Source organism: Rhinoraja longicauda, chromosome 31 (assembly GCF_053455715.1).
Source record: "Rhinoraja longicauda isolate Sanriku21f chromosome 31, sRhiLon1.1, whole genome shotgun sequence".
Taxonomy (NCBI): Eukaryota; Metazoa; Chordata; class Chondrichthyes; order Rajiformes; family Arhynchobatidae; genus Rhinoraja; species Rhinoraja longicauda.
In genome coordinates, this window is record NC_135983.1 from 20,534,655 (window position 1) to 20,556,775 (window position 22,121).

Sequence of the window (22,121 nt, forward strand, 5' to 3'; positions counted from 1 at the left end):
AATTAGATTCCATTAGCCCCTGGAACTTCCTCCATTGTTCATTGTTGCCATTCTGGATACCCTATCTTGACCGCGCCATCATGCACATCTGCACAAGATTTGTTTAAAGTTTAATTGAGATTCCTTTTAATTCTTCTAAACTCTAGACCACACCAGCCTCGTCTACTCAGTCTCACCTGATCTCCCATCCCACAAGCCAAGATGGAAGATCTTTATTACACTCCATGGCAAATCACGTCCATTTTTGGATAATGAAAACAGATTTGTGTGCATAATACTGATGATGATGGAGCTACTCTTGATTTTGGAGTGGCAACTCGGTGAAGGTAATCCATTGATCTCTTAATGGGCAAATTGACATTGCCATTTTGGAAGAAACACTCTGACCACTGGAATGAGACAGTTGAAGAAGATTCCTGCAATGAATCCTTACCCAACTCCAGGAAGGATGTCATTAACTGGATAGAGTGCTAAACAATATTTACCAGGATATTACCATGCCTGATGGATTTGAATTTTAAGAAGTGATTGGATATGCTGTGGCTTTTCTCCCTAGAACGTTTGGAGTTTGAGGGGTGACTTATCGAGGTTTATAAAAATAGTGAGGGATACAGATAAATTGAATGGCTTCCCAGCAAAGGAGAATCTAAAACTAGAGGGCAGGGATATAAAGGGAGAAGGGAAGGATTTAAATGGGACCAAAGAGGCAACTTTTTCATGCAGAGGGTGGTGCAACCAGAATCATACAGAGCACTACAAATATGGCCATACCAAGTCAAGTCAAGTCAAGTCAAGTCAAATTTATTTGTCACATACACATACTCGATGTGCAGTGAAATGAAAGTGGCAATGCCTGCGGGTTGTGCACAAAAAGAATTACAGTTACAGCATATAAATAAAGTTAATAAGTTACTAAACATAGCACAAAAAGTGTCGACAAAAATTTAGTCTCTGGGGTTATCAAAGTTGACAGTCCTGATGGCCTGTGGGAAGAAGCTCCGTCTCATCCTCTCCGTTTTCACAGCGTGACAGCGGAGGCGTTTGCCTGACCGTAGCATCTGGAACAGTCCGTTACTGGGGTGGCAGGGGTCCCTCATGATCTTGCTTGCTCTGGATCTGCACCTCCTGATGTATAGGTCCTGCAGGGGGGCGAGTGTAGTTCCCATGGTGCGTTCTGCCGAACGCACTACTCTCTGCAGGGCCATCCTGTCCTGGGCAGAGCTGTTCCCAAACCAGACCGTAATGTTGCCGGACAGGATGCTCTCTACAGCCCCAGAGTAGAAGCAATGAAGGATCCTCAGCGACACTCTGAATTTCCTCAGTTGTCTAAGGTGGTAAAGGCGCTGCTTAGCCTTACCCACCAGTGCGGCAATGTGCGTTGCCCACGTCAGATCCTCTGCGATGCGGACTCCCAAGTATTTGAAACTGCTCACCCTATCCACAATTGACCCATTTATCTCCAGTGGCGTGTACGTCCTTGGATGTTTAGCCCTTCTGAAGTCCACAATCAGCTCCTTTGTTTTAGTGACATTCAAGAGGAGGCTATTGTCCTGACACCAGAGTGCCAGATCAGCCACCTCCTCCCGGTAGGCCTTCTCATCGTTGTTGGAGATCCGGCCCACCACCACAGTGTCATCAGCAAACTTGATGATGGAGTTTGAGCTGAACCTGGCCCTACAGTCATGTGTATACAGGGAGTACAGTAGGGGGCTAAGGACGCAGCCCTGGGGGGATCCTATGTTCAGGGTGAGGGAGCTAGATGTGTGTTCCCCCATCCTGACCACTTGGGGCCTGGCAGTGAGAAAGTCCAGGACCCAGGCACACAGAGGGGTGCTAAGCCCCAGTTCCAGCAGCTTCTCAACCAGTCTGCTGGGGACTATTGTGTTGAATGCTGAACTAAAGTCAATGAACAGCATCCTCACATAGCCCCCCTGGCTGTCCAGATGAGAGAGAGCGGTGTGTAGAACCTGGGAGACCGCATCATCCGTGGACCTGTTCGGACGGTATGCGAACTTCTTGTTCAGCTGGATGATGATGACAGCTCAACTCTTCCTCTCAGTACTCTGACCGATTAAGGCAAGTGTGCCGAAGGGCTTATTCACCACCCAGCCAGCATCGTCAGAGACCCACACCACCATGTTCACACACTCAGTGCACCCCTGTCATTGGGAAAAAGATATAGGAGCCTGAAAACTGTAACATGCAGGTTCAGGAACAGCTTCTTCCCTGCAGCCACCAGGCTATTAAACCCCAACCAAATAAGCTCTGAAACTTGGGGAGCATTATTTTAGTCTTTTTGCACTTTGTTTTTGTGTATATACACACACACAGATATATATATGTATATACACACAGATAGTTCTTTAGTAACTTGTCAGTTTCTTTGTTGAACTAAATTAAGGTGCATGCTGCAATCAAAAGCACTTGAACAATTGGTTGGGAAGAAAGCCAAACAGTAAGAAAGAGGACTGCGCCTCCTTTTCAAGAGCAGCCAGCTCTTGTACGGTCGGTGCCAAAGCATCAACATGACCCTTATATATATGTGTGTGTGTGTGTGTGTGTGTGTGTGTATTTGTAAGTATATTTATATTAACACGCACTGAACTTTTGTTTTCGTTTATGACATTGTTTACAGAGTACTACGTTTACATATTTTGTTGTGCTGCTGCGAGTTAGAATGTCATTGTTTTGTTTGGGACATATGACAATAAAACACTCTTGACTTCATGCCCCTGCACCTTTTTGAACACAAGGCAACTTGTCCACTCTCCAGCGAGGCAGTCATTGGAGGGCGCGGCTTGCTAGGCCTCGCCGGCGACCAATGGCAGCGCCTCTTGGTGAGCCTTGACGACCACGGGGAAGCCAAGATGGCCGACGAGCAGCGGCCACCGACGCGGTGGAAGGGGAAGCATGTGAGTCCCTCCACGTTAATCGTTAGATGTAGAGAAGGAAAAGACAAAACGTTTGAGTGTGGGGGTGGTGTTAGGAATTCGCTCAATCGCCCGTGGGCGTTTGGCGGCTCCCGCGACCGCGCTGTGAGGCAGCAAGGGCTCAGAGGCCGGCGGGTGTTGCTGGGCACTCGTTGATTTAATTTAAACCGCTGGGAGCTTCTCCTGTGTCGATTCCACATTCAGAGTAAACGACGGCAGTGTCAATAGTCTGTCCAATTTCGGTGGAAAGAGAGGAGAGGTGCAAATAAAGCTTTAAATGGTGTTTCCCCTCTATGTTAATGGGAATCGTACAGCATGGAGACAGACCCTTCGGCCTAACTTCGCCCACGTTGCTATTTGAGGCACTCGTTTGATCTTTCCCACCCATGCACCTGTCCGAATGTCTTTTAAATGTTACGATTGTATTCGCCTCTGGCAGCCCGTTCTATTTTCCTAACGTCCTCTGTGGAAAACGTGGATGTCCTTTAAGTCTCACTTTATATCTATACACTTTAGACTCCCCTACCTTGAGAAGACCGTGACCATTCACCTCATCTATGCCTCTCATGATTTTATATACTTCAAAATAATCACCCTTAAGTCTCCTTCACTCTAGCGGGGGGAAAAAGTTTGTAACTTAACCTTCCAGTCCGAGGAACATCTTTGGGAATCTTTTCTGCACACTTTTCAGCTTAATTGCAAACTACAACCAAGTGACTATAATTATACACAATATTCTGAGTGCAGTCTCACTGACGTCTTGATGCTGGTTCTTTACATCTTGTAAAGTATGTAACATGATGTCCCAACTTCTGTAGAAGGGTCTCGACCCGAAACGTCATCCATTCCTTCTCTCCAGAGATGCTGCCTGTCCCGCTGAGTCACTCCAGCTTTTTGTGCCTATCTCCTGTACTCTATGATAGACACAAAATGTTGGAGTAACTCAGTGGGACAGGCAGCATCTGGAGAAAAATGGGTGACGTTTTGGGCCGAAGGTTCAAGGTACCACCTAGCCTCTGCCTTTTTCTTATGTTCTTATTTGACTAGATTTTTTTTCTGCATAAAAAGTGGAAGCATATCTTCCACGGATAACGAATATCAATAGCATGCAACTTTTGTGAGTTTCATTGATTGACATGCATGGTATGTGTTTATATAATTTATTGACTTGGTTGTTCTCTCAGGGTGAAATGACTGGACCTGATTGGAAGAAATCAAAAGACGCCAGTGAGTATTTAATTTTTACTTTATTAATATTCCAATTTATTTCCCTCTTGCGTTTTCGTTTGCTGATTATCCTGGGTTTCCTGTTGCCATGAGGATGGAATGGTTACTGACAGTGATTTCTGTATAGTTCCTATTTACTCTATGTGTAAATATTCTTGATGTCATTTGCAAGTGAACAACCCAGCCAATTCCCAAATGTTAGGGGAGAAAAAGTAGGAGGGATTGGCCCCTCAGGCTGCTCTTATGCACAAGATACTTCCTAAAGAGGCACTGGAAAATTAGAGTTGGAATAGCTTATTTAGTTCTTCAGCTTTAAGAAATACATCCACCTTAATGAATATATTTAATTACTTGGCCTTCACTGCCTTCACCCTCTGGGTGAAGACGTTTCTCCTACCTAACTTCTGAATAGTATATCTCATGTTCTAGAATCATCACCATTAGTAACATCCTCCCTGTATCTAGTTTATCTAGCCCTATTAGAATTTTATAGGATTTTATACAATAAATGTCCTCTCATTCTTCCATAATCCTTTGAATATAGGCTCACTGATTTGATCTCCCCTCATGATTCTGACTCGCCCTCCCAGGAATCAGTCTAGACCAGCCCAAGACTTTGCAAAACTCCAGATAGTGTCACATCAAAGCCTAAGAGAGCTGCAGCAAGTAATTCCGGCTCGTATACTCGGGTCTCTTGTGGGGTGTGCACGTTCTCCCTGTGACTGTGTGGGTTACTTCCAGGTGTTCCAGTTTCCTCCCAAATCCCAAAGTCATTTAGGTTTGTAGATGAATGTAATTTGCCTCAGTGTGTAGAGTGAATGCGAAAGTGACACAACATGTAGCGTGTTGATAAAGGCAAGGAGCCAGGTATTTTGGGAAGGTATATTTATTGGTTCGTGGGTCTCAGACGGGTCTAGTCTGCCGGAATGGCTTGGCGCCCAAACCTTGCCCTTATATACCTGCGTCCAGGACCGCCTCCCGGGACTGGTCCATTCCCGTGCCGAGGGGTCGGTAGTAGTATGGCCCGACCCTTGGGAGCCGCCACAGTACCCCCCCCCAGATCCGGAGGCACGAAACGCACTGGTGGTCGCACAACCCGACCGGACCGCGTACGGTAATCGGTCGACAGAGGGGCCGGCGGAGGCACAGTTGGAGAGACAGGCGGTGGGACCCGCAAAGGGGGGCGACCTCGTGGGCGAGGCCGGGCCACCCGCACCGGTTGGTCGATGTCTAAGTGGGCCGGCTTCAGGCGGTCAATTGACACGGCCTCCGGCCGGCCCCCCATGTCCAAAACAAAGGTGGTCTGCCCGTGCTCCAGCACCCGGTACGGGCCTTCATACGGCCTCTGGAGTGGCGCCTGGTGGGCGTCACGGCGCAGGAACACAAAGGCGCAGTCCTGGAGGGCCGATGGCACGTAAGGGCGGAATGTCCCATGGCGGGACGTCGGCACGGGTGCGAGCTTTCCAACTCGCTCTCGGAGGCGATGTAGGGTGGATGAGGGTGGTTCCTCTCGCCCCGGCAATGAGGGCACGAACTCCCCGGGCACCGTGAGCGGAGACCCGTAGACGAGCTCCGCTGAGGATGAAGCCAGGTCTTCCTTGGGGGCAGTCCGGATGCCCAGCAAAACCCATGGTAGCTCGTCCATCCAGTCGGGGCCGGCGAGTCGCGCCTTCAGCGCTGCCTTCAGCTGCCGGTGGAACCTCTCCACCAAGCCGTTTGCCTGCGGGTGATAGGCCGTGGTGTGGTGCAGCCGCACGCCCAACAGGTGGGCCATGGCCGACCACAGCTCGGAGGTGAACTGTGGCCCCCGGTCCGATGAGATGACCACCGGCACACCAAAGCGAGCAATCCAGTGCGCGGCCAACGCACGAGCGCATGTGGCTGTCGACGTATCAGCCAGTGGTATGGCCTCCGGCCACCGCGTGAAGCGGTCCACCACCGTGAAGAGGTGGGTGATGCCCCGGGACGGCGGGAGCGGGCCCACAATGTCCACGTGCAGGTGGTCGAAACGGCGGCAGGGTAGACCGATCCCTTGGAGTGGCGCCCGGACGTGGCGTTGAATTTTTGACGTCTGGCACGGAATGCAGGTGCGGGCCCATTGGCCAACCTGCTTGCGCAGACCATGCCACATGAACCGCGCAGCTACCAACGAGATCGTTGTCCGGATGGATGGGTGAGCCAGCCCGTGGACCACGTCGAAAACCCTCCTGCGCCACGCGGCCGGGACGATGGGGCGCGGCTGACCTGCCGACACATCGCAAAGTATCGTCGTCGCTTCGGGGCCGAGGGGAACATCCTCAAGGCGGAGGCCAGAGATGGCAGTCCGGTAGGCGGGCATCTCCCCGTCCGTTAGTTGGGCCTCCGCCAGGGCAGAATAATCAATGCCGGGTGCCACTTCTAACACGGCATTGATGGCGGGGCGAGACAATGCGTCGGCCACCCGGTTTTCCTTCCCCTCGATAAAGCGGATGGAGGTGGTAAATTCTGAAATGTTGGCCAACTGGCGCTGCTGTCGGGCGGACCATGGGTCGGAGACCTTTGCCAGGGCGAAAGTGAGCGGCTTGTGGTCCGTGTAAGCGGTGAACGGGCGGCCCTCCAGAAAATAGCGGAAGTGACGAACGGCCAGGGCGAGGAGCTCGCGGTCGAAAGCGCTGTACTTCTTCTGGGCGTTGTCGAGGTGCCGGCTGAAGAAGGCCAGGGGGCGCCAACCCCCGTCCGTGAGTTGCTCCAGTACGCCACCAACGGCCAACTCTGAGGCGTCCACCGTAAGGGCTGTCGGGGCATCCTCCCGTGGGTGAACAAGCAGCACAGCCCGAGCCAGGGCCTCCTTCGCGCCGTCAAAGGCTGTTACGGCCTCGTCGGTCCACACGACGGTCTTACGCTTGCCCGCCAGCAGCTCGTATAGCGGCCGCATGATGTGGGCCGCGGATGGCAGGAACCGGTGATAAAATGCCACCATGCCGACGAACTCCTGCAGGCCACGCACCGAGGACGGACGGGGAAACCGGCGGATGGCGTCTACTTTGTCCGGCAGGGGAACCGCTCCTTGCGAGGACACACGGTGGCCGAGAAAGTCGATTGTGGCCACGCCAAAGCGGCACTTGGCGAGGTTTATGGCCAACCCGTGTTCGCTGAGCCGCTGGAAAAGCTGCCGGAGGTGGGCACAGTGCTCCTGCCGCGAGCGGCTGGCTACCAAGATGTCGTCGAGGTAGACGAACAGGAAATCCAACCCGCGACAAACGCCGTTCATTAATCGTTGGAATGACTGCGCGGCGTTCTTGAGGCCGAACGGCATCCGTACGAACTCGTAGAGTCCGAACGGCGTGATGATTGCCGTCTTGGGTACATCCTCCGGGTGGACCGGGATCTGGTTGTAACCTCGCACCAGATCCACCTTTGAAAATATCGTGGCCCCAGCCAAATGGGCGTTGAAGTCCTGGATGTGGGGCACGGGGTATCGGTCCTCGGCGGTAGCGACGTTCAGCCGCCGATAATCCCCGCAAGGCCTCCAGCCCCCGTTTGCCTTGGGGACCATGTGGAGTGGAGATGCCCATGGACTGTTGGAAGGGCGGACGATCCCCAAGGACTCCATCGTACGGAACTCCTGTCATGCCAGGCGTAGTTTCTCAGGCGGGAGTCGGCGTGCTCGTGCGTGGAGGGGTGGGCCGGTAGTCGTGATGTAATGGTACACCCCATGCTTGGGGGTCGATGACCGGAATTGCGGGGCCATAATATCCGGAAAGTCCGCCAGCACCCGAGCGAAATGGGAGTCCACGGACGACAGCGGGCGTACAATGGGGTCATTCAGCCGCAACGCGATGGGCTCCATCGTGGCGGAGTGGACCAAGCGCTGCTGCCTGACGTCCACGAGGAGAGAATGAGCCCGCAGAAAGTCGGCCCCGAGCAACGGCTGGGAGACGTCGGCGATCGTAAACAGCCACGTAAAATGACTGGCGCCGAAAACGATGTGGACCGTGCGGACGCCATATGTCTGGATAATGCTCCCATTTGCCGCGGTGAGGATGGGCCCCCGCTTCCCAGAACGAATGTCCAGCGGCGAAGGGGGCAGGACGCTCAGCTCCGCCCCGGTATCCACGAGGAAGCGGCTCCCGGAGCGCCGATCCCAGGCGAAGAGGCGGTGAATCTGGCCGGCCACCGCAGGGACTATTGGTAGCCGGCCCCGGCGTTTCCCGGAAATGTGCACGGCTGGCGGCATTGTCGGACTGCCGCACCCCAGCGCTGGTGGTAATAACACCAGTACCTCTTGCTGGTGCTGGCTGGAGCCTGCTGATGTGGGACTGCAGGTGCACGACCCGCAATGGCCACCGGGGGCGATCTCGCAGGCCTCCGGGGCATAGCTGTCACTCCTTCCACAGCTCCCCCGCCCGACCGGAGAAAATCGGGCGCTTCTCGAGTGACGTTTAGCGCACTGACGTCATCACGGCGCGCCGCCCACAGCGCGTCCGCGCGCCTGCCGAGGGCCCGGGTGTCTTCAAAGGAGACGTCGGTGAGCTGCAGGCGAATGTCGGCCGGCAGCAGGTGCAGGTAAGTATACTCGAACATCAGGCACGGTCTGTGCCCGTCGAGCAGCGCGACCATCTCCTTCAGGAGGCTAGATGGGCGCCGGTCACCGAGGCCTGGCATGTGGAGGAGCCTTTCGGCCCGCTCCATTCGGGTTAGCCCGTAGGTTTGGAGCAGCAGCTCCTTAAGGGCTTCATATTTACCGTCGGCCGGTGGGTCCTGGAGGAACTCCGTTACCTCTTCGGCCGCGTCCTGGTCAAGGGCTCCCACCAGGTGGAAAAACCGGGTGTCATCCGTTACGTTGCCCCGCAGCTGGAACTGGGCCTCCGCCTGGTAAAACCAAATGCGAGCCCGGGTGGTCCAGAAGGTCGGGAGCTTGATGCCTACCGCGTCGACAGCTGGGGCCTGGTCGGCCTGCGAGCCGGACGGGCGGTCGGCTTCTGTTTTCTTGTCCATCCTAATGAATGGACCGTCGAGGTCACCAATGTAGCGTGTTGATAAAGGCAAGGAGCCAGGTATTTTGGGAAGGTATATTTATTGGTTCGTGGGTCTCAGACGGGTCTAGTCTGCCGGAATGGCTTGGCGCCCAAACCTTGCCCTTATATACCTGCGTCCAGGACCGCCTCCCGGGACTGGTCCATTCCCGTGCCGAGGGGTCGGTAGTAGTATGGCCCGACCCTTGGGAGCCGCCACAACAACATCAATTAGAGTGAACGGATGATCGATGGTCAGCATGGTCTTGGTGGGCCAAAGGGCCTGTTTCTCTGTTGTACCTTTTAATCAGTCAACCACAAAACACCATTGTTTACCTAACTGCCTGCTGCAGCTGAATGCTTGCTTTCAGCAACTAGTGTGACAGAACACTCGGGTTTTGTTGCACTTTCTCTTTTCTCAATCTATCACCATTCAGGTAATAATTTGTGTCTCTGTTTTTGGAAGCTTGCAATTATCCCCATATATTGCATTTGCCCACTCACCCAACTTTTCTAAATCACATTGGAGCACTTTGCAACCTACACCCAGCTCACACTACCCTCCCCCCCCCCCCCCCCATTTCAGGCATCTGCAAACATGGTGATATTACATTTAGTTCTCTCATCCAAAACATTGTTATGTATAGTTGTGTCCAAGCACTGATCCATGCAGCACTCCACCTTGTCTGCCACCCAGATAAAGACCATTGGGCAGAACATACAACAGCCTGAAGCTTCACACCACCAAGTTTGGGAACAATTACTTTCCTACAACCATCATGTCCTTGAACTAATTTGTACAATCCCAATTCTACCTTTGCAACGGAACTCAACAGATTGCAAACAGAACTACTTACCATGGACTTGTTTTCTATTTGTGTATTTTTTGCATTCATGTCATTTTTTGCAGTCTTTTAAAACATTTTTTGTCTAACATTTTTGGACTGAGTTTGTTTGTCTTAGTCCAACTGCTCTGATGCTTCTGCCTGTAAATCAATGAACTTGTGCGTGGGACAATAACCTTGACTTGATGAATTTAAATACAAGAATGACAAAGAATAAGGCAAATTCCTGCCTTGAATTAAGTGATAGGTTGGCCAGTTGATGACAAAAACTGTCAGCTGATTTTTCTTTTGTGTCTAGGAAAACAGGCGCTGAAACAATTGAAAGAATTAAAATTATTGAAGAAGCTCGATAAAGAAAGGGCGGAGCAGCAGAAAACAATAGAGGAGCAAATGGGTAAAAAAGAACTGAAAGGTACAAAAAAATGATTCAGAACATTGTAAATATATGGGTATAATCTTTAAAATAACACAAAGCTGCCATATTTTCCAATGTCTGCATATTTCTTTCTATTACCTCTTTCATCTCACCTATGTGACGCACTATGGTACAGTTGAAGATGGGCAGAAATTATGCTTCTTATACAAGTTCATAAGTTATAGGAGTAGAATTAGGCCATTTGGCCCATCGAGAGTCTCGTCCGCCATTCAGTCATGGTTGATCTCTGCGTCCTAATCCCATTCTCCCGACTTCTCCCCATAACCCTTGACACCTGTTCTAATCAAGAATTTGTCTGTCTCTGCCTTAAAAATATCCACTGACTTGGCCTCCACAGCCTACTGTGGCAATGAGTTTCAAAGATTAACTACTCTCTGACGAAAGAAGTTCCTCCTCACCTCCTTTCTAAAAGAGCACTCTTTAATTCTGAGGCTATGACCTCTGGCCCTAGACTTTCCCACCAGTGGAAACATCCTTTCCATATCTACTATCTATGCCTTTCATTATTTTGTAAGCTTCAATGAGGTCCCCCCTCAACTGTCTAAACTCCAGCGAGTAGAGGCCCAGTGCTGTCAAGCGTCATCATATGCTAACCCACTCGTTCCAGAATCATTCTTGTAAACTTCCTCTGAACGCTCTCAGAGCCAGCACATAATTGGAGTTTGCTATTTATATGCTGGAGATATACATGACTTGCCGATTAAACATAAAGTAAATATTCTTTCAGCTTAAGTTTTAAATGATTGCTGAAATTTAGGACACTATTTGAAGAAGAGCAGGGAGTTATCTTACTGTCCATGTCAATAGTTTTCCTTCAACAGCACCTAAAATAGATTTTTTCTCATTGCTGATGGTGGTATCTGCTTGTGTGAAAAACTGTTCCTGTGATGGGCTTTCCAACGTAATGGCACATCACAAGAAACAGTTTGTAAAAGTATTTTTGACCCATTTGAAAAGACATAAGGTGTTTAGTTAAAGCAGTTTTTGATTTCTGATGGAACCAATAAAGCTATCAGCTTTTCCACAGCTTCTGCAGTACAAGACCAGCAATAAGAACGCTCTACCATTAATGACAATAACCTGAAGAAATGTTTAACACGTGGGAAAATAAATCATAAAAATGTTATTCAGATTGTTCATTCATATTTTTAAACAATTATACACAGGCTGAAAATTTTATATCTAAAACAAGTATATACAATTTAAAATTTGCCCCTTGGTGGGATGAAGAATCCATTAAGCCTTCACCATTCTACATTAAGAATTATTAAGCAGTTCAGTAACACAGTCCACTGTGCCAATTAGCATCTATTTTATGATATATACTAACCATTTTTATATTTTCTAGGTCGACTGCATACTATTAGTGTGGCATTACCTGGGTCGATTCTGGACAATGCCCAATCTCCGGAATTCAGGACATATTTGGCTGGACAGATAGCTCGTGCCTGTACGGTGTTCAGTGTGGATGAAATTGTAGTCTTTGATGAACAAGGAGAAGATGCAAAGTAAGATGGCTCAGAAATATTAATTACTTATACATCATGGCTAACATGTACACATTTAATTATGCAATGTACAAAAAATGTTTGAAGTGTTAAATGCTTCAAACTTTGCAGTCTTTTGATTCCTAGTTATGAAGTAAAGTTTATTTCCATTTCACATGGGCTTAGAAAATAGCTGTGGTCTGATCTGTTTGTTTCAGTTTTCCTATTGTATGCATATATAAGACAGAACAAAGATACTGAAGGAGGCCATTCATTGTCTTAAACCTGATCTAATATTTTTTAATATCTCTACTATTATAAGCATAAAACATACTGATCTATGTTTTCCTCGTGTCTCTTAATATAGATACCCAAAAATCCCCACCAACTGATCCACCACCCCACAATCCATGAATATTTTGAGGGAAGAGATACAGATCTTCACTTATCGTTGCATATTTTATTTAGAAAGTGCTTCCTGATTACTTTCCTCAATAGTATAGTTGCAATTTTAATCTTTGTCTTGCATAACCCCACAGAAGAAATAGATTTTTTCTGCATCATTCTCTCCAATCTTTTTAACATTTTAAATAGCTTAGGACCAATCTTCCCTTGATCTTTTAAACTCGGCACAGTTTCTGTGGATTAAGAAATAAAGATGATTCCAGGGCAGGACACTTATACTGATTGGAACTAGCCATATGATTATTAATGTGCACTAATATAGCACTTTTATTAACACAAGAGATGACATACGAGATATTGGTAGTGTTTGATTATTGAGAGTGCTCCATTGGAACTTATCTTTGTAATTGCAGAACTGTGGAAGGCGAATTTAGTGGAATTGGAAGGAAACGGCATGCCAATGTTCAACTTGCACGAATCCTGCAGTACCTTGAATGTCCACAGTGAGTCACTTTGGAGTAAAATTGTGTCTTTAGTCCCTAAACAAGATCAGCATACATTCATACAGATCCTTTACTATTTATTTAAAAGTAATCTCAAAAGTGCTTCTCAGCAGTGGAATAAGACAAAAGTTAACAATGAGCCAAACAAAGAGGTATAAATAGGGAATACTGAAAGCTTACTCTAAATTTTGGGTATTTTAAAGGACACGTGAGAGGCAAACGCCTTTATGAAAGCAATGCATGATCTTAGACAAAGGAGGTAGCTGAAAAGTGTCCACATTTATTTTACATTAGATTATTTTGGGCATTGCTGGAGAGAAATTGTTTGGTTCACAGAGATCATTGGCCAAATCTTATTGCCCACAGTTTAATACATCAGACCCAGTTTTCCTCAATGGGTCTTTCTGATGCAAGACCTTTCTCAGAGGTAGGAACTATCAAAGTTCATTCAGTGTTGAGACTCCATATTAAAGGAATACAGTCTAAAGTCCGAGAAGGTATACAGACCACCAAACAGCAGTAGGGAGATTGGGGATAGCAACAAGCAGGAAATTAGGGATGCTTGTAGCAAAGCTACAATGGTTATTATGAGTGACTTTAATCTACAAATAGATTGGGCCAACCAGATATTTGGTAACAGTGCTGAGGAGGGTTTCCTGGAATGTATACGGGATGGGTTTTTAAACCAATACATAGAGGAACCGACTAGAAGGCAGGCATCCTAGACTGGGTATTGTGTGATGATTATCCAGCCAATTGGGATGATCAGCCATGATCATATTGAATGGTGGTGCTGAGTTGAAGGGCCGAATGGCCTACTCCTGCACCTATTTTCTCTTTCTAATCTCATTTGGTTTACTCGTAAAATACACAAACACTGATTAGGATTTGTATTGTAGAAACTAACCAAGGTTTGCTTTAAATGTAGAGCATATGCATGTTTCTCTACGACGTTTAGCTGTGCAGTAACATGTTCTTTGCGTGTAAACAGGTACCTAAGGAAATCCTTCTTTCCGAAACATCGGGATCTAGATTTTGCAGGTAAGCAAGTCTGTTATGATGCCATATGATGGCCACATATTATAAATAGAATGAGTAACTTGCACACCAGTGTGATAAATGGATGTGTGTGGTTTTGTTGTGCTTGTTTGGCTGCCATTTTGCCTGCATAACTGCGGAAGTGTTTTGGGATATCACAAAGAATGCTAGAGTATTTAGAAATTATTTTTTTGTTTTATTATTAATGAATGAAAGTAATTCAAAAGCAACTATTGGGAAGATGCTACATTGTGGAAGTCAGTCACTACCACCTAGTGTGGTTGCAATAACTAGCATGTTAGCATTTAAGAAAAAGGTAGATAAGCAGAAAAGAGGAAGGACAAGTGTTTAAATTTTATTTACATTAATTAATTACCATCAATTTATATTGTGTGCCTTTCCCTAGTTAAATCTGTTTCCTGGGAACCTTGTAAACGTTCTGAGTGCCCAGTGGAATACGGCAGCTGTTTGGTAGGCAACGGTTTGCATGGTGAAGATCTTATTGAAAGCCATGGCTATTGTTGCAGAGTTGTTAAAACCAAGTACACGATTCTATCTGATGTGGGGATATTGAAATAGTGGTCTGGTGTTTGTAAATAGGATGGAGCTGTATTTCACAGCTCAATGCAATACAGTGTTATTGGATGGTTACCAGTTTGTCACTGGTTAACATTTGTCACAGTTTAGGTTTATCAATATGTATTCTTCTCTGTGGTTCTTTCAACACAATTTGCCTTGGGACAAAAACAAACTACTGTCTAACACCTTCTAGGTGTTGAACAGTACCACCTCTATCAGCACCAGAATTCAGGCAGACCCAACTATATTGGATATCGTAGATCTACATTAGTGAAACCTGGGGTTCATATTTACTCCATATAAGGTACATACTTCATATAGGGAACAGAGACAATTTATGAGGATGTTGCCAAGACAAGAGGGACTGAACTGTAGGGAATGGTTGAGTAGGCTGGGACTCCATTGCCTGGAGCGCAGAAGGATGAGGGATGATCTTATAGAGGTGTATAAAATCATGAGAGGAATAGATCGGGTAGAGTCTCTTGCCCAGAGTGGGTGAATCGAGGTCCAGAGGACATAGGTTTAAGGAGGAGAAGATTTAATAGGAATCTGAGGGGTAACTTTTTCATTCAAAGATTTCCACACTGTATCACTCTATGACTCTGACTTCTAAACACTTGTTTTGAAATTGATATAAGATTAGAAATTACTGCACTCTGTCCAAATCTGGAAAAGTCACAGTTTTAGTCATTACAAAGTGGGGTCAATAGATATTCTTTCCAAAGACCATAGGTCTGCTGTATTTGAACTTTCAGGGGTAGTATGGTGGTGCAGCTATTAATTCTGCTACCTCACACCTCCAGTTACTTGGGTTCGATCCTGGCCTCTGCTGCTGTGAGTGCAGAGTTTGTACATTCTCCTACCATGTGGATTCTTCCTGATGCTCTGGTTTTCTTTCCCCATCCCAAAGATATCCTGGTAAGTTAATTGGTTATTGTAAATGATACTGCAGTGTGGATAAATGGCAAAAGGAATTTTTAAAAAAAGTTAATGTGTATGAACAAGAGAATAAGATGAGGGGAATGGGATGTTAGGGTTGGTTGGTTGGGAGCTGGCACAGATTCAATGAGCCAAATGACACTCCTGTGTTGTAATAATAATTAATCTGCTAAGTCTCTTGGTTGCTGCATGGGTCCCCAGATTGGGGCCATGACCCAACCCAAGGACCAGGAGATACCACATGCAGAACATTGTAGCAGAGGCTTATGCTGATGGAAAAAGTGACATCGCTGGTAGAGCTGCTGCCTTGCAGCACCAGAGAGCCGGTTTCAATCCTGTTCTTGCGTGCTGTCTGCGTGGAATTTGCATGTTCTCCCTGTGACCGGGTGTTCCGGTTTCTCTCACATGCCAAAGACGAGTGGGTTTGTACGTTAATTGGCTCCTGTAAAATTCCCCTAATGTATAGGGAATGGATGCGAAAGTGGGATAATATAGAACTAGTGTGAGTGATGGTCGGCATGGACTCAGTGGGCCTGATTTCACGCTATATCTCTAAACTAAATATAAACTAAATCAATCAAAAGATAAATGAATGAACATTTTCACCTGCATTATGATTTTTTTTTAAGCCTGTAAGTGCTAGCAGCAATTGGATTAACTGCCACTGGAAGTCATGGCTTGGTATGGAACCATCACAGTCTTTTCCTTATTTTTTTCCTCCACTCATACTTTGCACCTTAAAAACTGGGTATCTCATTTTCCCAGTTCTTATTAAACCGATGCATCAACTGTTTTGTTTTCTATGAATGCTGAGTATTTCTATAATTTTCTGCTTTTATTAAAGATTACCAGCATCTGCAATATTTTTCTTTTAGATGTATTTCTGCACATTATGTTCTAGGGGTCCTGAATCCGTTGGACAGCCCACACCATCTGAGGATTGATGATGATGCAGAATATCGGGAGGGAGTGGTTGTTGATAGGCCATCTAAGCCCGGGAAAGGATCATTCGTCAACTGTGGCTTGAGAAAGGTTTGTATACAAGGATCCAAATTCATGTCATTTCTGATTTGAATGCATGCAAAGCACTGTAGCTTGTTTTCAATTCATCGTTCCTAAAACCTGGCAGGAGATCTGAATAAGTTGCTGATCAGATTGTAAATCGGTCATGCTAATGAGTACCAACTAAATCAGGCTGCAATGATAATGTGAAGCAATGTAACGAGAAGCTCATTGGTTCCTGACCGATGTGTAAACTCTTTAAAAGAACGATCCCACTTCCCTGCCTCCAAATTTATCCTCTTTTTCATTTGGCGAACATTACTTCATGAGATTCTTGAACTGGAATTTCAGTTTTTCTTTTTGTAATTTAAACTAGGAAGTGCAGATTGACAAACAACTTCAAGCTGGCCTCCGTGTTACAGTTCGTTTACACAAGAGGGAAAATCCAGGTAAAAAGACCCGGACATGCTGGTTGTATCTGTGGTTGTTATATCTGAAGTTGATTCTATCATGCTGGATAAAATCTAAATTTATTTTCTTGAAGCATTCATTTGGTGTTGATTCTGTAGAGTAACATTTTAACTTTGTAAATTTCTCTGTATTCCCCTGACCATTGAAAGATATAGTTAGGAATAGAAGGACACAAAATGTCTAATGTAATACTGGTCTTTATAATTAGACCACTGTTTAAAACTTCAAGCATTTTGCTACAAACTCTGTTAATCCTCATTGGTAATATTGTTTACAGTGTGACACTGGCAGATGAATTCCACTGGCTCCTAAAAAATTGCCCCTAATGTGTAAAGAGTGGGTGAGAAAGTAGGATAACATTGAACTATTGTGAATGGGTGATCGATGGTCAGCGTGGACTCTGTAGGCCAAAGGGCCTGTTTCCATGATGTGTCTCTTTAAAAAAAACTGCTGACAGTTGTCGAGTAAGGAGGGTGTTAATAAGTGCTACGTCCCTATGAGCGAGAGCACTTAAAAGGGTCCCAACCATTGGCCATCAGCTGATCATGCGTGTGGTGTAGGCACACTCCTGTAGGAAAGATATATTGAGCAGGATTGCAGTCCAAATTTACCAGGGAACCCAAGTCATGTGGGCACATCACCTGGAGACGCAAGGAACTGCAAATGCTGAAGTCTTGAGCAAAACACAAAGTGCTGGAGGAACACTGTGGGTCAGGCAGGATTGGACAGATGACCTTGCGGGTCGGGACCCTTCAAACTGGTTGTATTATAGTTGTGGGGAAAGCTGGAAAAGTGATGTGGGAGGGGACATAACCTGGCAAGTGATAGGTGGATACAGGTGAGGGCGTTTTGTATGGCAGATGGGTGTCACTTACTCCACTTGGCCTATCCATTCCCTCCACACACTTGCTCTGACTACTGAGTTCCTCCAGCACTTTGGGTTTTGGCAAGATCTTATACAAGACTGGTAAAACTGAGGAGTGAATTGATCTGTAACTAAGATTTGAAAGGAACTGCAAATGCAAATAAAGGAAAGGTTATATTTTTCATTGGTGTGGAATCGACAGAGGTAGGCTTTTGGGGAGACAACTTAGGAACATTTCCACAAAAAACTTGACCAGAGTTCGATTAATAATTTTAAATCCAGACAATAGATTTTTGCGAGACTAATAGTGCAACAATGGGTTAGTGCCCTACCTCTGTTCCTTTGTAAATGTTATTATCTTGTCAAATTCTATTCCTACTGATGTGGTATTTTAGAACACAGCTTCTGTCACAAATAGAGACCATTTATTTCCATAGTTTTTTTTTACCATTTCATGTTATTTAGAATTTAATGCTTTTGGTTTTTTTTTGCTGCACCTGAATTATGTTCTATTAGACTATTGCTTGGAAACGGATTAAGTGCTATTATGGCAGCAAGATTTTTTATAGTCATTGTCTTTTATTTTCATGTTCATGCTTCTTGAAGGTCCACATTATTCTGAAAGCCATTCTTCTAAATGTTTTCAGAGAGCAAAGTTTTGAAGGGTTCGGTTATCGCCCCTGCCGTTCCCCGAATGGAGTCTGGTCTGTACTGGGGTTACACAGTCCGTCTTGCTTCTTGCCTCAGTAAGTTCTAAATCTGTATTTGGGTCTTGTAGATGTTACTTAACCCATGGACAACCTTTTAAAAATGGAAAAGACCTGACTGTCTGTGTGTGGTAGGTTCTGTATTTACAGAGTGCCCATTTGAGGGTGGCTACGATCTTACAATCGGTACATCTGAGCGAGGGTCAGACATTGACAGCACAATACTTCCCACATTCAGGTAAGATGTTCTGCTGTGTGCCCCTACTTGGCGACTGCAGATGTTCAGGAAAGGCTGCAAATTCACGACTATATTTTTTATTTAATAACCTTGTCTGTGCTGAGTGCTGTTCACAGAATCTATGTGGAACACATTCATTGCGGTTTCCTTGATTTGTTTCTGTTCTATGCAATTTTCTTCAATCTACTATTTTCCTGCCACACACATAATCCCCCAAAAATAAAGTGATCTAACTCTTCTGCACTACCTTCTCTGATAGATATATTATATTATAAGCAGGATGTAATTATCTAATCTGCCCACCCAAAATTGTAATGAAAAGGTGAGTCTCATTCCAGAAATCATTTTATTTTCAGGCAAAGAGTGGCTAAATGTTTGTAACTGCGTCTGCTTCTGACTTAACCCCTTCCAATCTGTAGGGTCCCCTGATCTAATAGGACAAAATGGGAAAAAAGACCCTTCAAGCTGGTTCTACATTCAGTAAGGCCTCAGCTCAAATGTACTTGGTTGCTCAATCTCCTTATCCTCCGTTTTTGTGTCCAAAATACACATCCCGTCACTCCCACTGGTTCTTGGGAAATTTGTCGTCCTTCGCATTTACCTGTGAATTACTTTTGATCTACTATGTTTCATTGAGCTCGCCTAAATAAAATAAAATAAATTGAGTATAAGTAAGCATTTCTCCACTTCTCTTCTTAGGACCACTTTTCATCTTAGGCATCAATGTAGTAACTCCAAAGAATGTACAATATTTAGAAAGAAAGGCAAAGCTGCATGCAGTATTCAAAAAGCAGTCTCGCCAAAGATCTGTGCAATATCGCTAAGATTTTCTTATCCGCACTCCAACAGAACACTAATTTACCTGCTCTGCCTGTATATTTACTTTCTACTCCAGAACCAGCTCTGTTATTGAATTTAGGCTTACTTTTTCTAAAGGCCACAATTATTCTGATTTTAGGGGGAAAAATCAGTTATCAATTTTATGATACCACCGCTTTCTGGTACAAACCCACTTACAATCAATCAAACTTCAACAGGAGCATCTTTTAAGATGATTGCCAGCTATTAAGATGGCAGTTGTATTTTTTTTAAATGTTTCACTCTTTGGTAATTAATTACACAGGGCTATTCTATTCTCAACCTTTTTACAGGATTTGTCTCATCGCATGTAATTTTTTTGTCATTGTTATTAGGCACATGTTGATAGTGTTTGGTGGTCTTCAGGGGCTTGAGGCCAGTGTTGATGCTGATCCAAACCTCAACCTTACAGATCCTTGTGTCCTCTTTCACCACTACCTGAACACCTGCCCCGGTCAAGGCAGCCGTATCATTCGCACTGAGGTATGTTTTGCTTAAAGATCTCACTAGTAGACAATGCCCTGGTCCACGCTTGTAGAATGTATCCAGCATTCAAGGAAATACCTTCCCCACTTATAATCCATTATTGTTATCCTTTATAAGCATTTGTGTACCTAAATAGTTTACAGTAGTAAAATAGATGGTCTAGTCTGGACCATCATGTTCTGTAACATTATATAGCAGATATTACATAGAAACTGGTTTAAATCCATTTGGTTTTCACATGTATTATAACTTAATGTGCTTTGAAGACATTGCAAACTGCTGATTCATGGAGATATGTTATTGTGCTATACTAGTACACCATGTAATATAGTCTCAGTTCTGCCTTCTACATAGAATAGAAGAAAACATTTTTTTAAAGTGCACACCGGTTTTTAGTTATATTGAGAAAACCCTAGGTGTATTACAATATATATTGTGAGCAGTTCTGTGTCCTCTAGCTTAATGAGAATATATTAGTCTGGGGGAGAATACAGCAGTTTTGTCAGAATAATAACTGGTTTGCAAAATTACATAGTGAGGTTGTTCAAACTAGGGATGCATATTCTAGAATTTAGAAGACGGTGGGGGGGGGGTGCTTTAATTTTTGTAAAGTTTTTAGGGAATTAGGCTGTAATCTAATTCCATTGTTTGGGAGAACATGACTTAAGAAGTTATTCCAAAAATAAGGCAAGTCCTTTCACAATCAAAATTAGGAAATAATTTGCTGGGAAAGAATGGTCAAACTCTTCCACAAATGGAAATGGATGCTGCATCATCTATATACTAAAACTCTCGTTTGTTTGTTCCTGAACTACAGCCAAAACGGTGCATGATAGCGTGACAATTTTAGGCCCACCTTCCTCACCGTTGCCGCTTTGGTGCTAATGGAAGAAGTTTCATTGAAATCGGTGTTATATTTTAAAAGTTATTTACATTTTAAAGTTTAAATCTATCTCCTAGGGGGGGAGGGGGCGGGAGGAGTGAGGATAAGGGGGGTTGAGGGGGATGGAGTCGGGGGAGGGGAGGGGGAGGAGAGTGTGCTGCACCAATGCAGGAGAGGTTTGGGCCCAACGGGTCCACTTGGTCTAGTTTAATTTTAAATCTGAGATTAAAAGATTTTTGTTAACCAATGTTATTAAGAGATATATTGGAAATGTGTGAATATGGAGTATGGTTACCGATCAACTAAGTTTATTGAATTGTTTAAACTAGTATGTCTTCTAGACCAATATCTCTCTGGGGAATGGATTTTACTGTGAATTATCTTTTTGTTTTCCAGGAAGCTATCCTCATCAGTCTTTCTATATTGCGACCCAAGATTGACAAAGCACTCAAAAGCTAATTCAAGTTGAATTTGTGAAAACATTTTTAATCATGCCATCTTTTAGTCTAACCTTGGAAGATTAATTATCAGCCATTGCTCATTCTCCTGCCTGAAATTAGAGCTATCTCTAAATTACTGAGATCCAGTTCCCAGCGTGTGTTGGTGTTTACCTAGGAATCTGCAGAATGGTTACCAGATTAAATGCTTTGGGGAAGATTTTAAATGCCAATTTTCCCAAGGCAATGTTACTTCAAACATTCAAGTAATTATACAGAATGCATAGATCAGAATCCAAACTGAGTAATCACACAACTGCTAGTCTGGTGTTTTCTGTCAATTACAGAATAAATGATTTTATAGATGAGCTGATTGCAGCACAGGATGTCCAGGAAAGTTTCTTGTAAACACATTTCAGGTGCGTAGGCTGATTATTGACTGCTGTGCAGAATCTCTCCAGTGTAACACTGCTATTAAATTGTAATTTTATGAATTATTGACATTTTATGTGGAGTAAAGACCCTATTTTTTTAAAGCGTTTGATTTTTAGTTCAAATGTTACTTGAAAAATTGTCACAGAAGAGGCACAGACCATATGATCATAATTTTGTAATACTCTGAATAACTTTTCTGTCCACTCTGCCTGTCACCTTACCGCCTGTTCACCTCCAGCTATTCCTTTCTACAAAAAGCTGACTTGGATTTGTACGCAGCACAAATATATCCCATTCACGCACAACATTTATGCAAATTAGCTTCTGTGTTCTGTAACTGATGAGCTATTTCTGAA

General features: G+C 45.0%; 1 protein-coding gene across 2 annotated transcripts; it reads left to right on the forward strand.

The window, feature by feature from the left end:
* The first annotated feature begins 290 nt into the window (after positions 1-290).
* Positions 291-21,841, forward strand: spout1 (SPOUT domain containing methyltransferase 1). 2 transcript variants are annotated; one of them, XM_078425919.1, is made up of 13 exons: positions 291-326; positions 2,636-2,912; positions 4,115-4,157; positions 10,295-10,408; positions 11,781-11,940; positions 12,738-12,827; positions 13,819-13,868; positions 16,285-16,415; positions 16,762-16,834; positions 18,369-18,467; positions 18,564-18,666; positions 19,860-20,007; positions 21,290-21,841. In XM_078425919.1, exons 2-13 carry the CDS (start codon positions 2,727-2,729, stop codon positions 21,350-21,352), a joined length of 1,260 nt encoding a protein of 419 aa, XP_078282045.1. In that variant the 5' UTR covers positions 291-326; positions 2,636-2,726; the 3' UTR covers positions 21,353-21,841. The 2 variants fall into 2 exon arrangements, with proteins under 2 accessions (XP_078282045.1, XP_078282046.1); XM_078425920.1 differs by lacking the exon at positions 291-326 and having other exon boundaries at positions 2,436-2,912.
* Positions 21,842-22,121: the final 280 nt, after the last annotated feature.

Excerpts from the sequence above, each read along its gene's own strand:
- spout1 (XM_078425919.1), top strand. The coding sequence starts at position 2,727 with ATGCCCCTGCACCTTTTTGAACACAAGGCAACTTGTCCACTCTCCAGC. Across the intron at positions 4,158-10,294 it reads GAAGAAATCAAAAGACGCCA|GAAAACAGGCGCTGAAACAA; the intron begins GTGAGTATTTAA and ends TTTTGTGTCTAG. Across the intron at positions 11,941-12,737 it reads GAACAAGGAGAAGATGCAAA|AACTGTGGAAGGCGAATTTA; the intron begins GTAAGATGGCTC and ends TTGTAATTGCAG.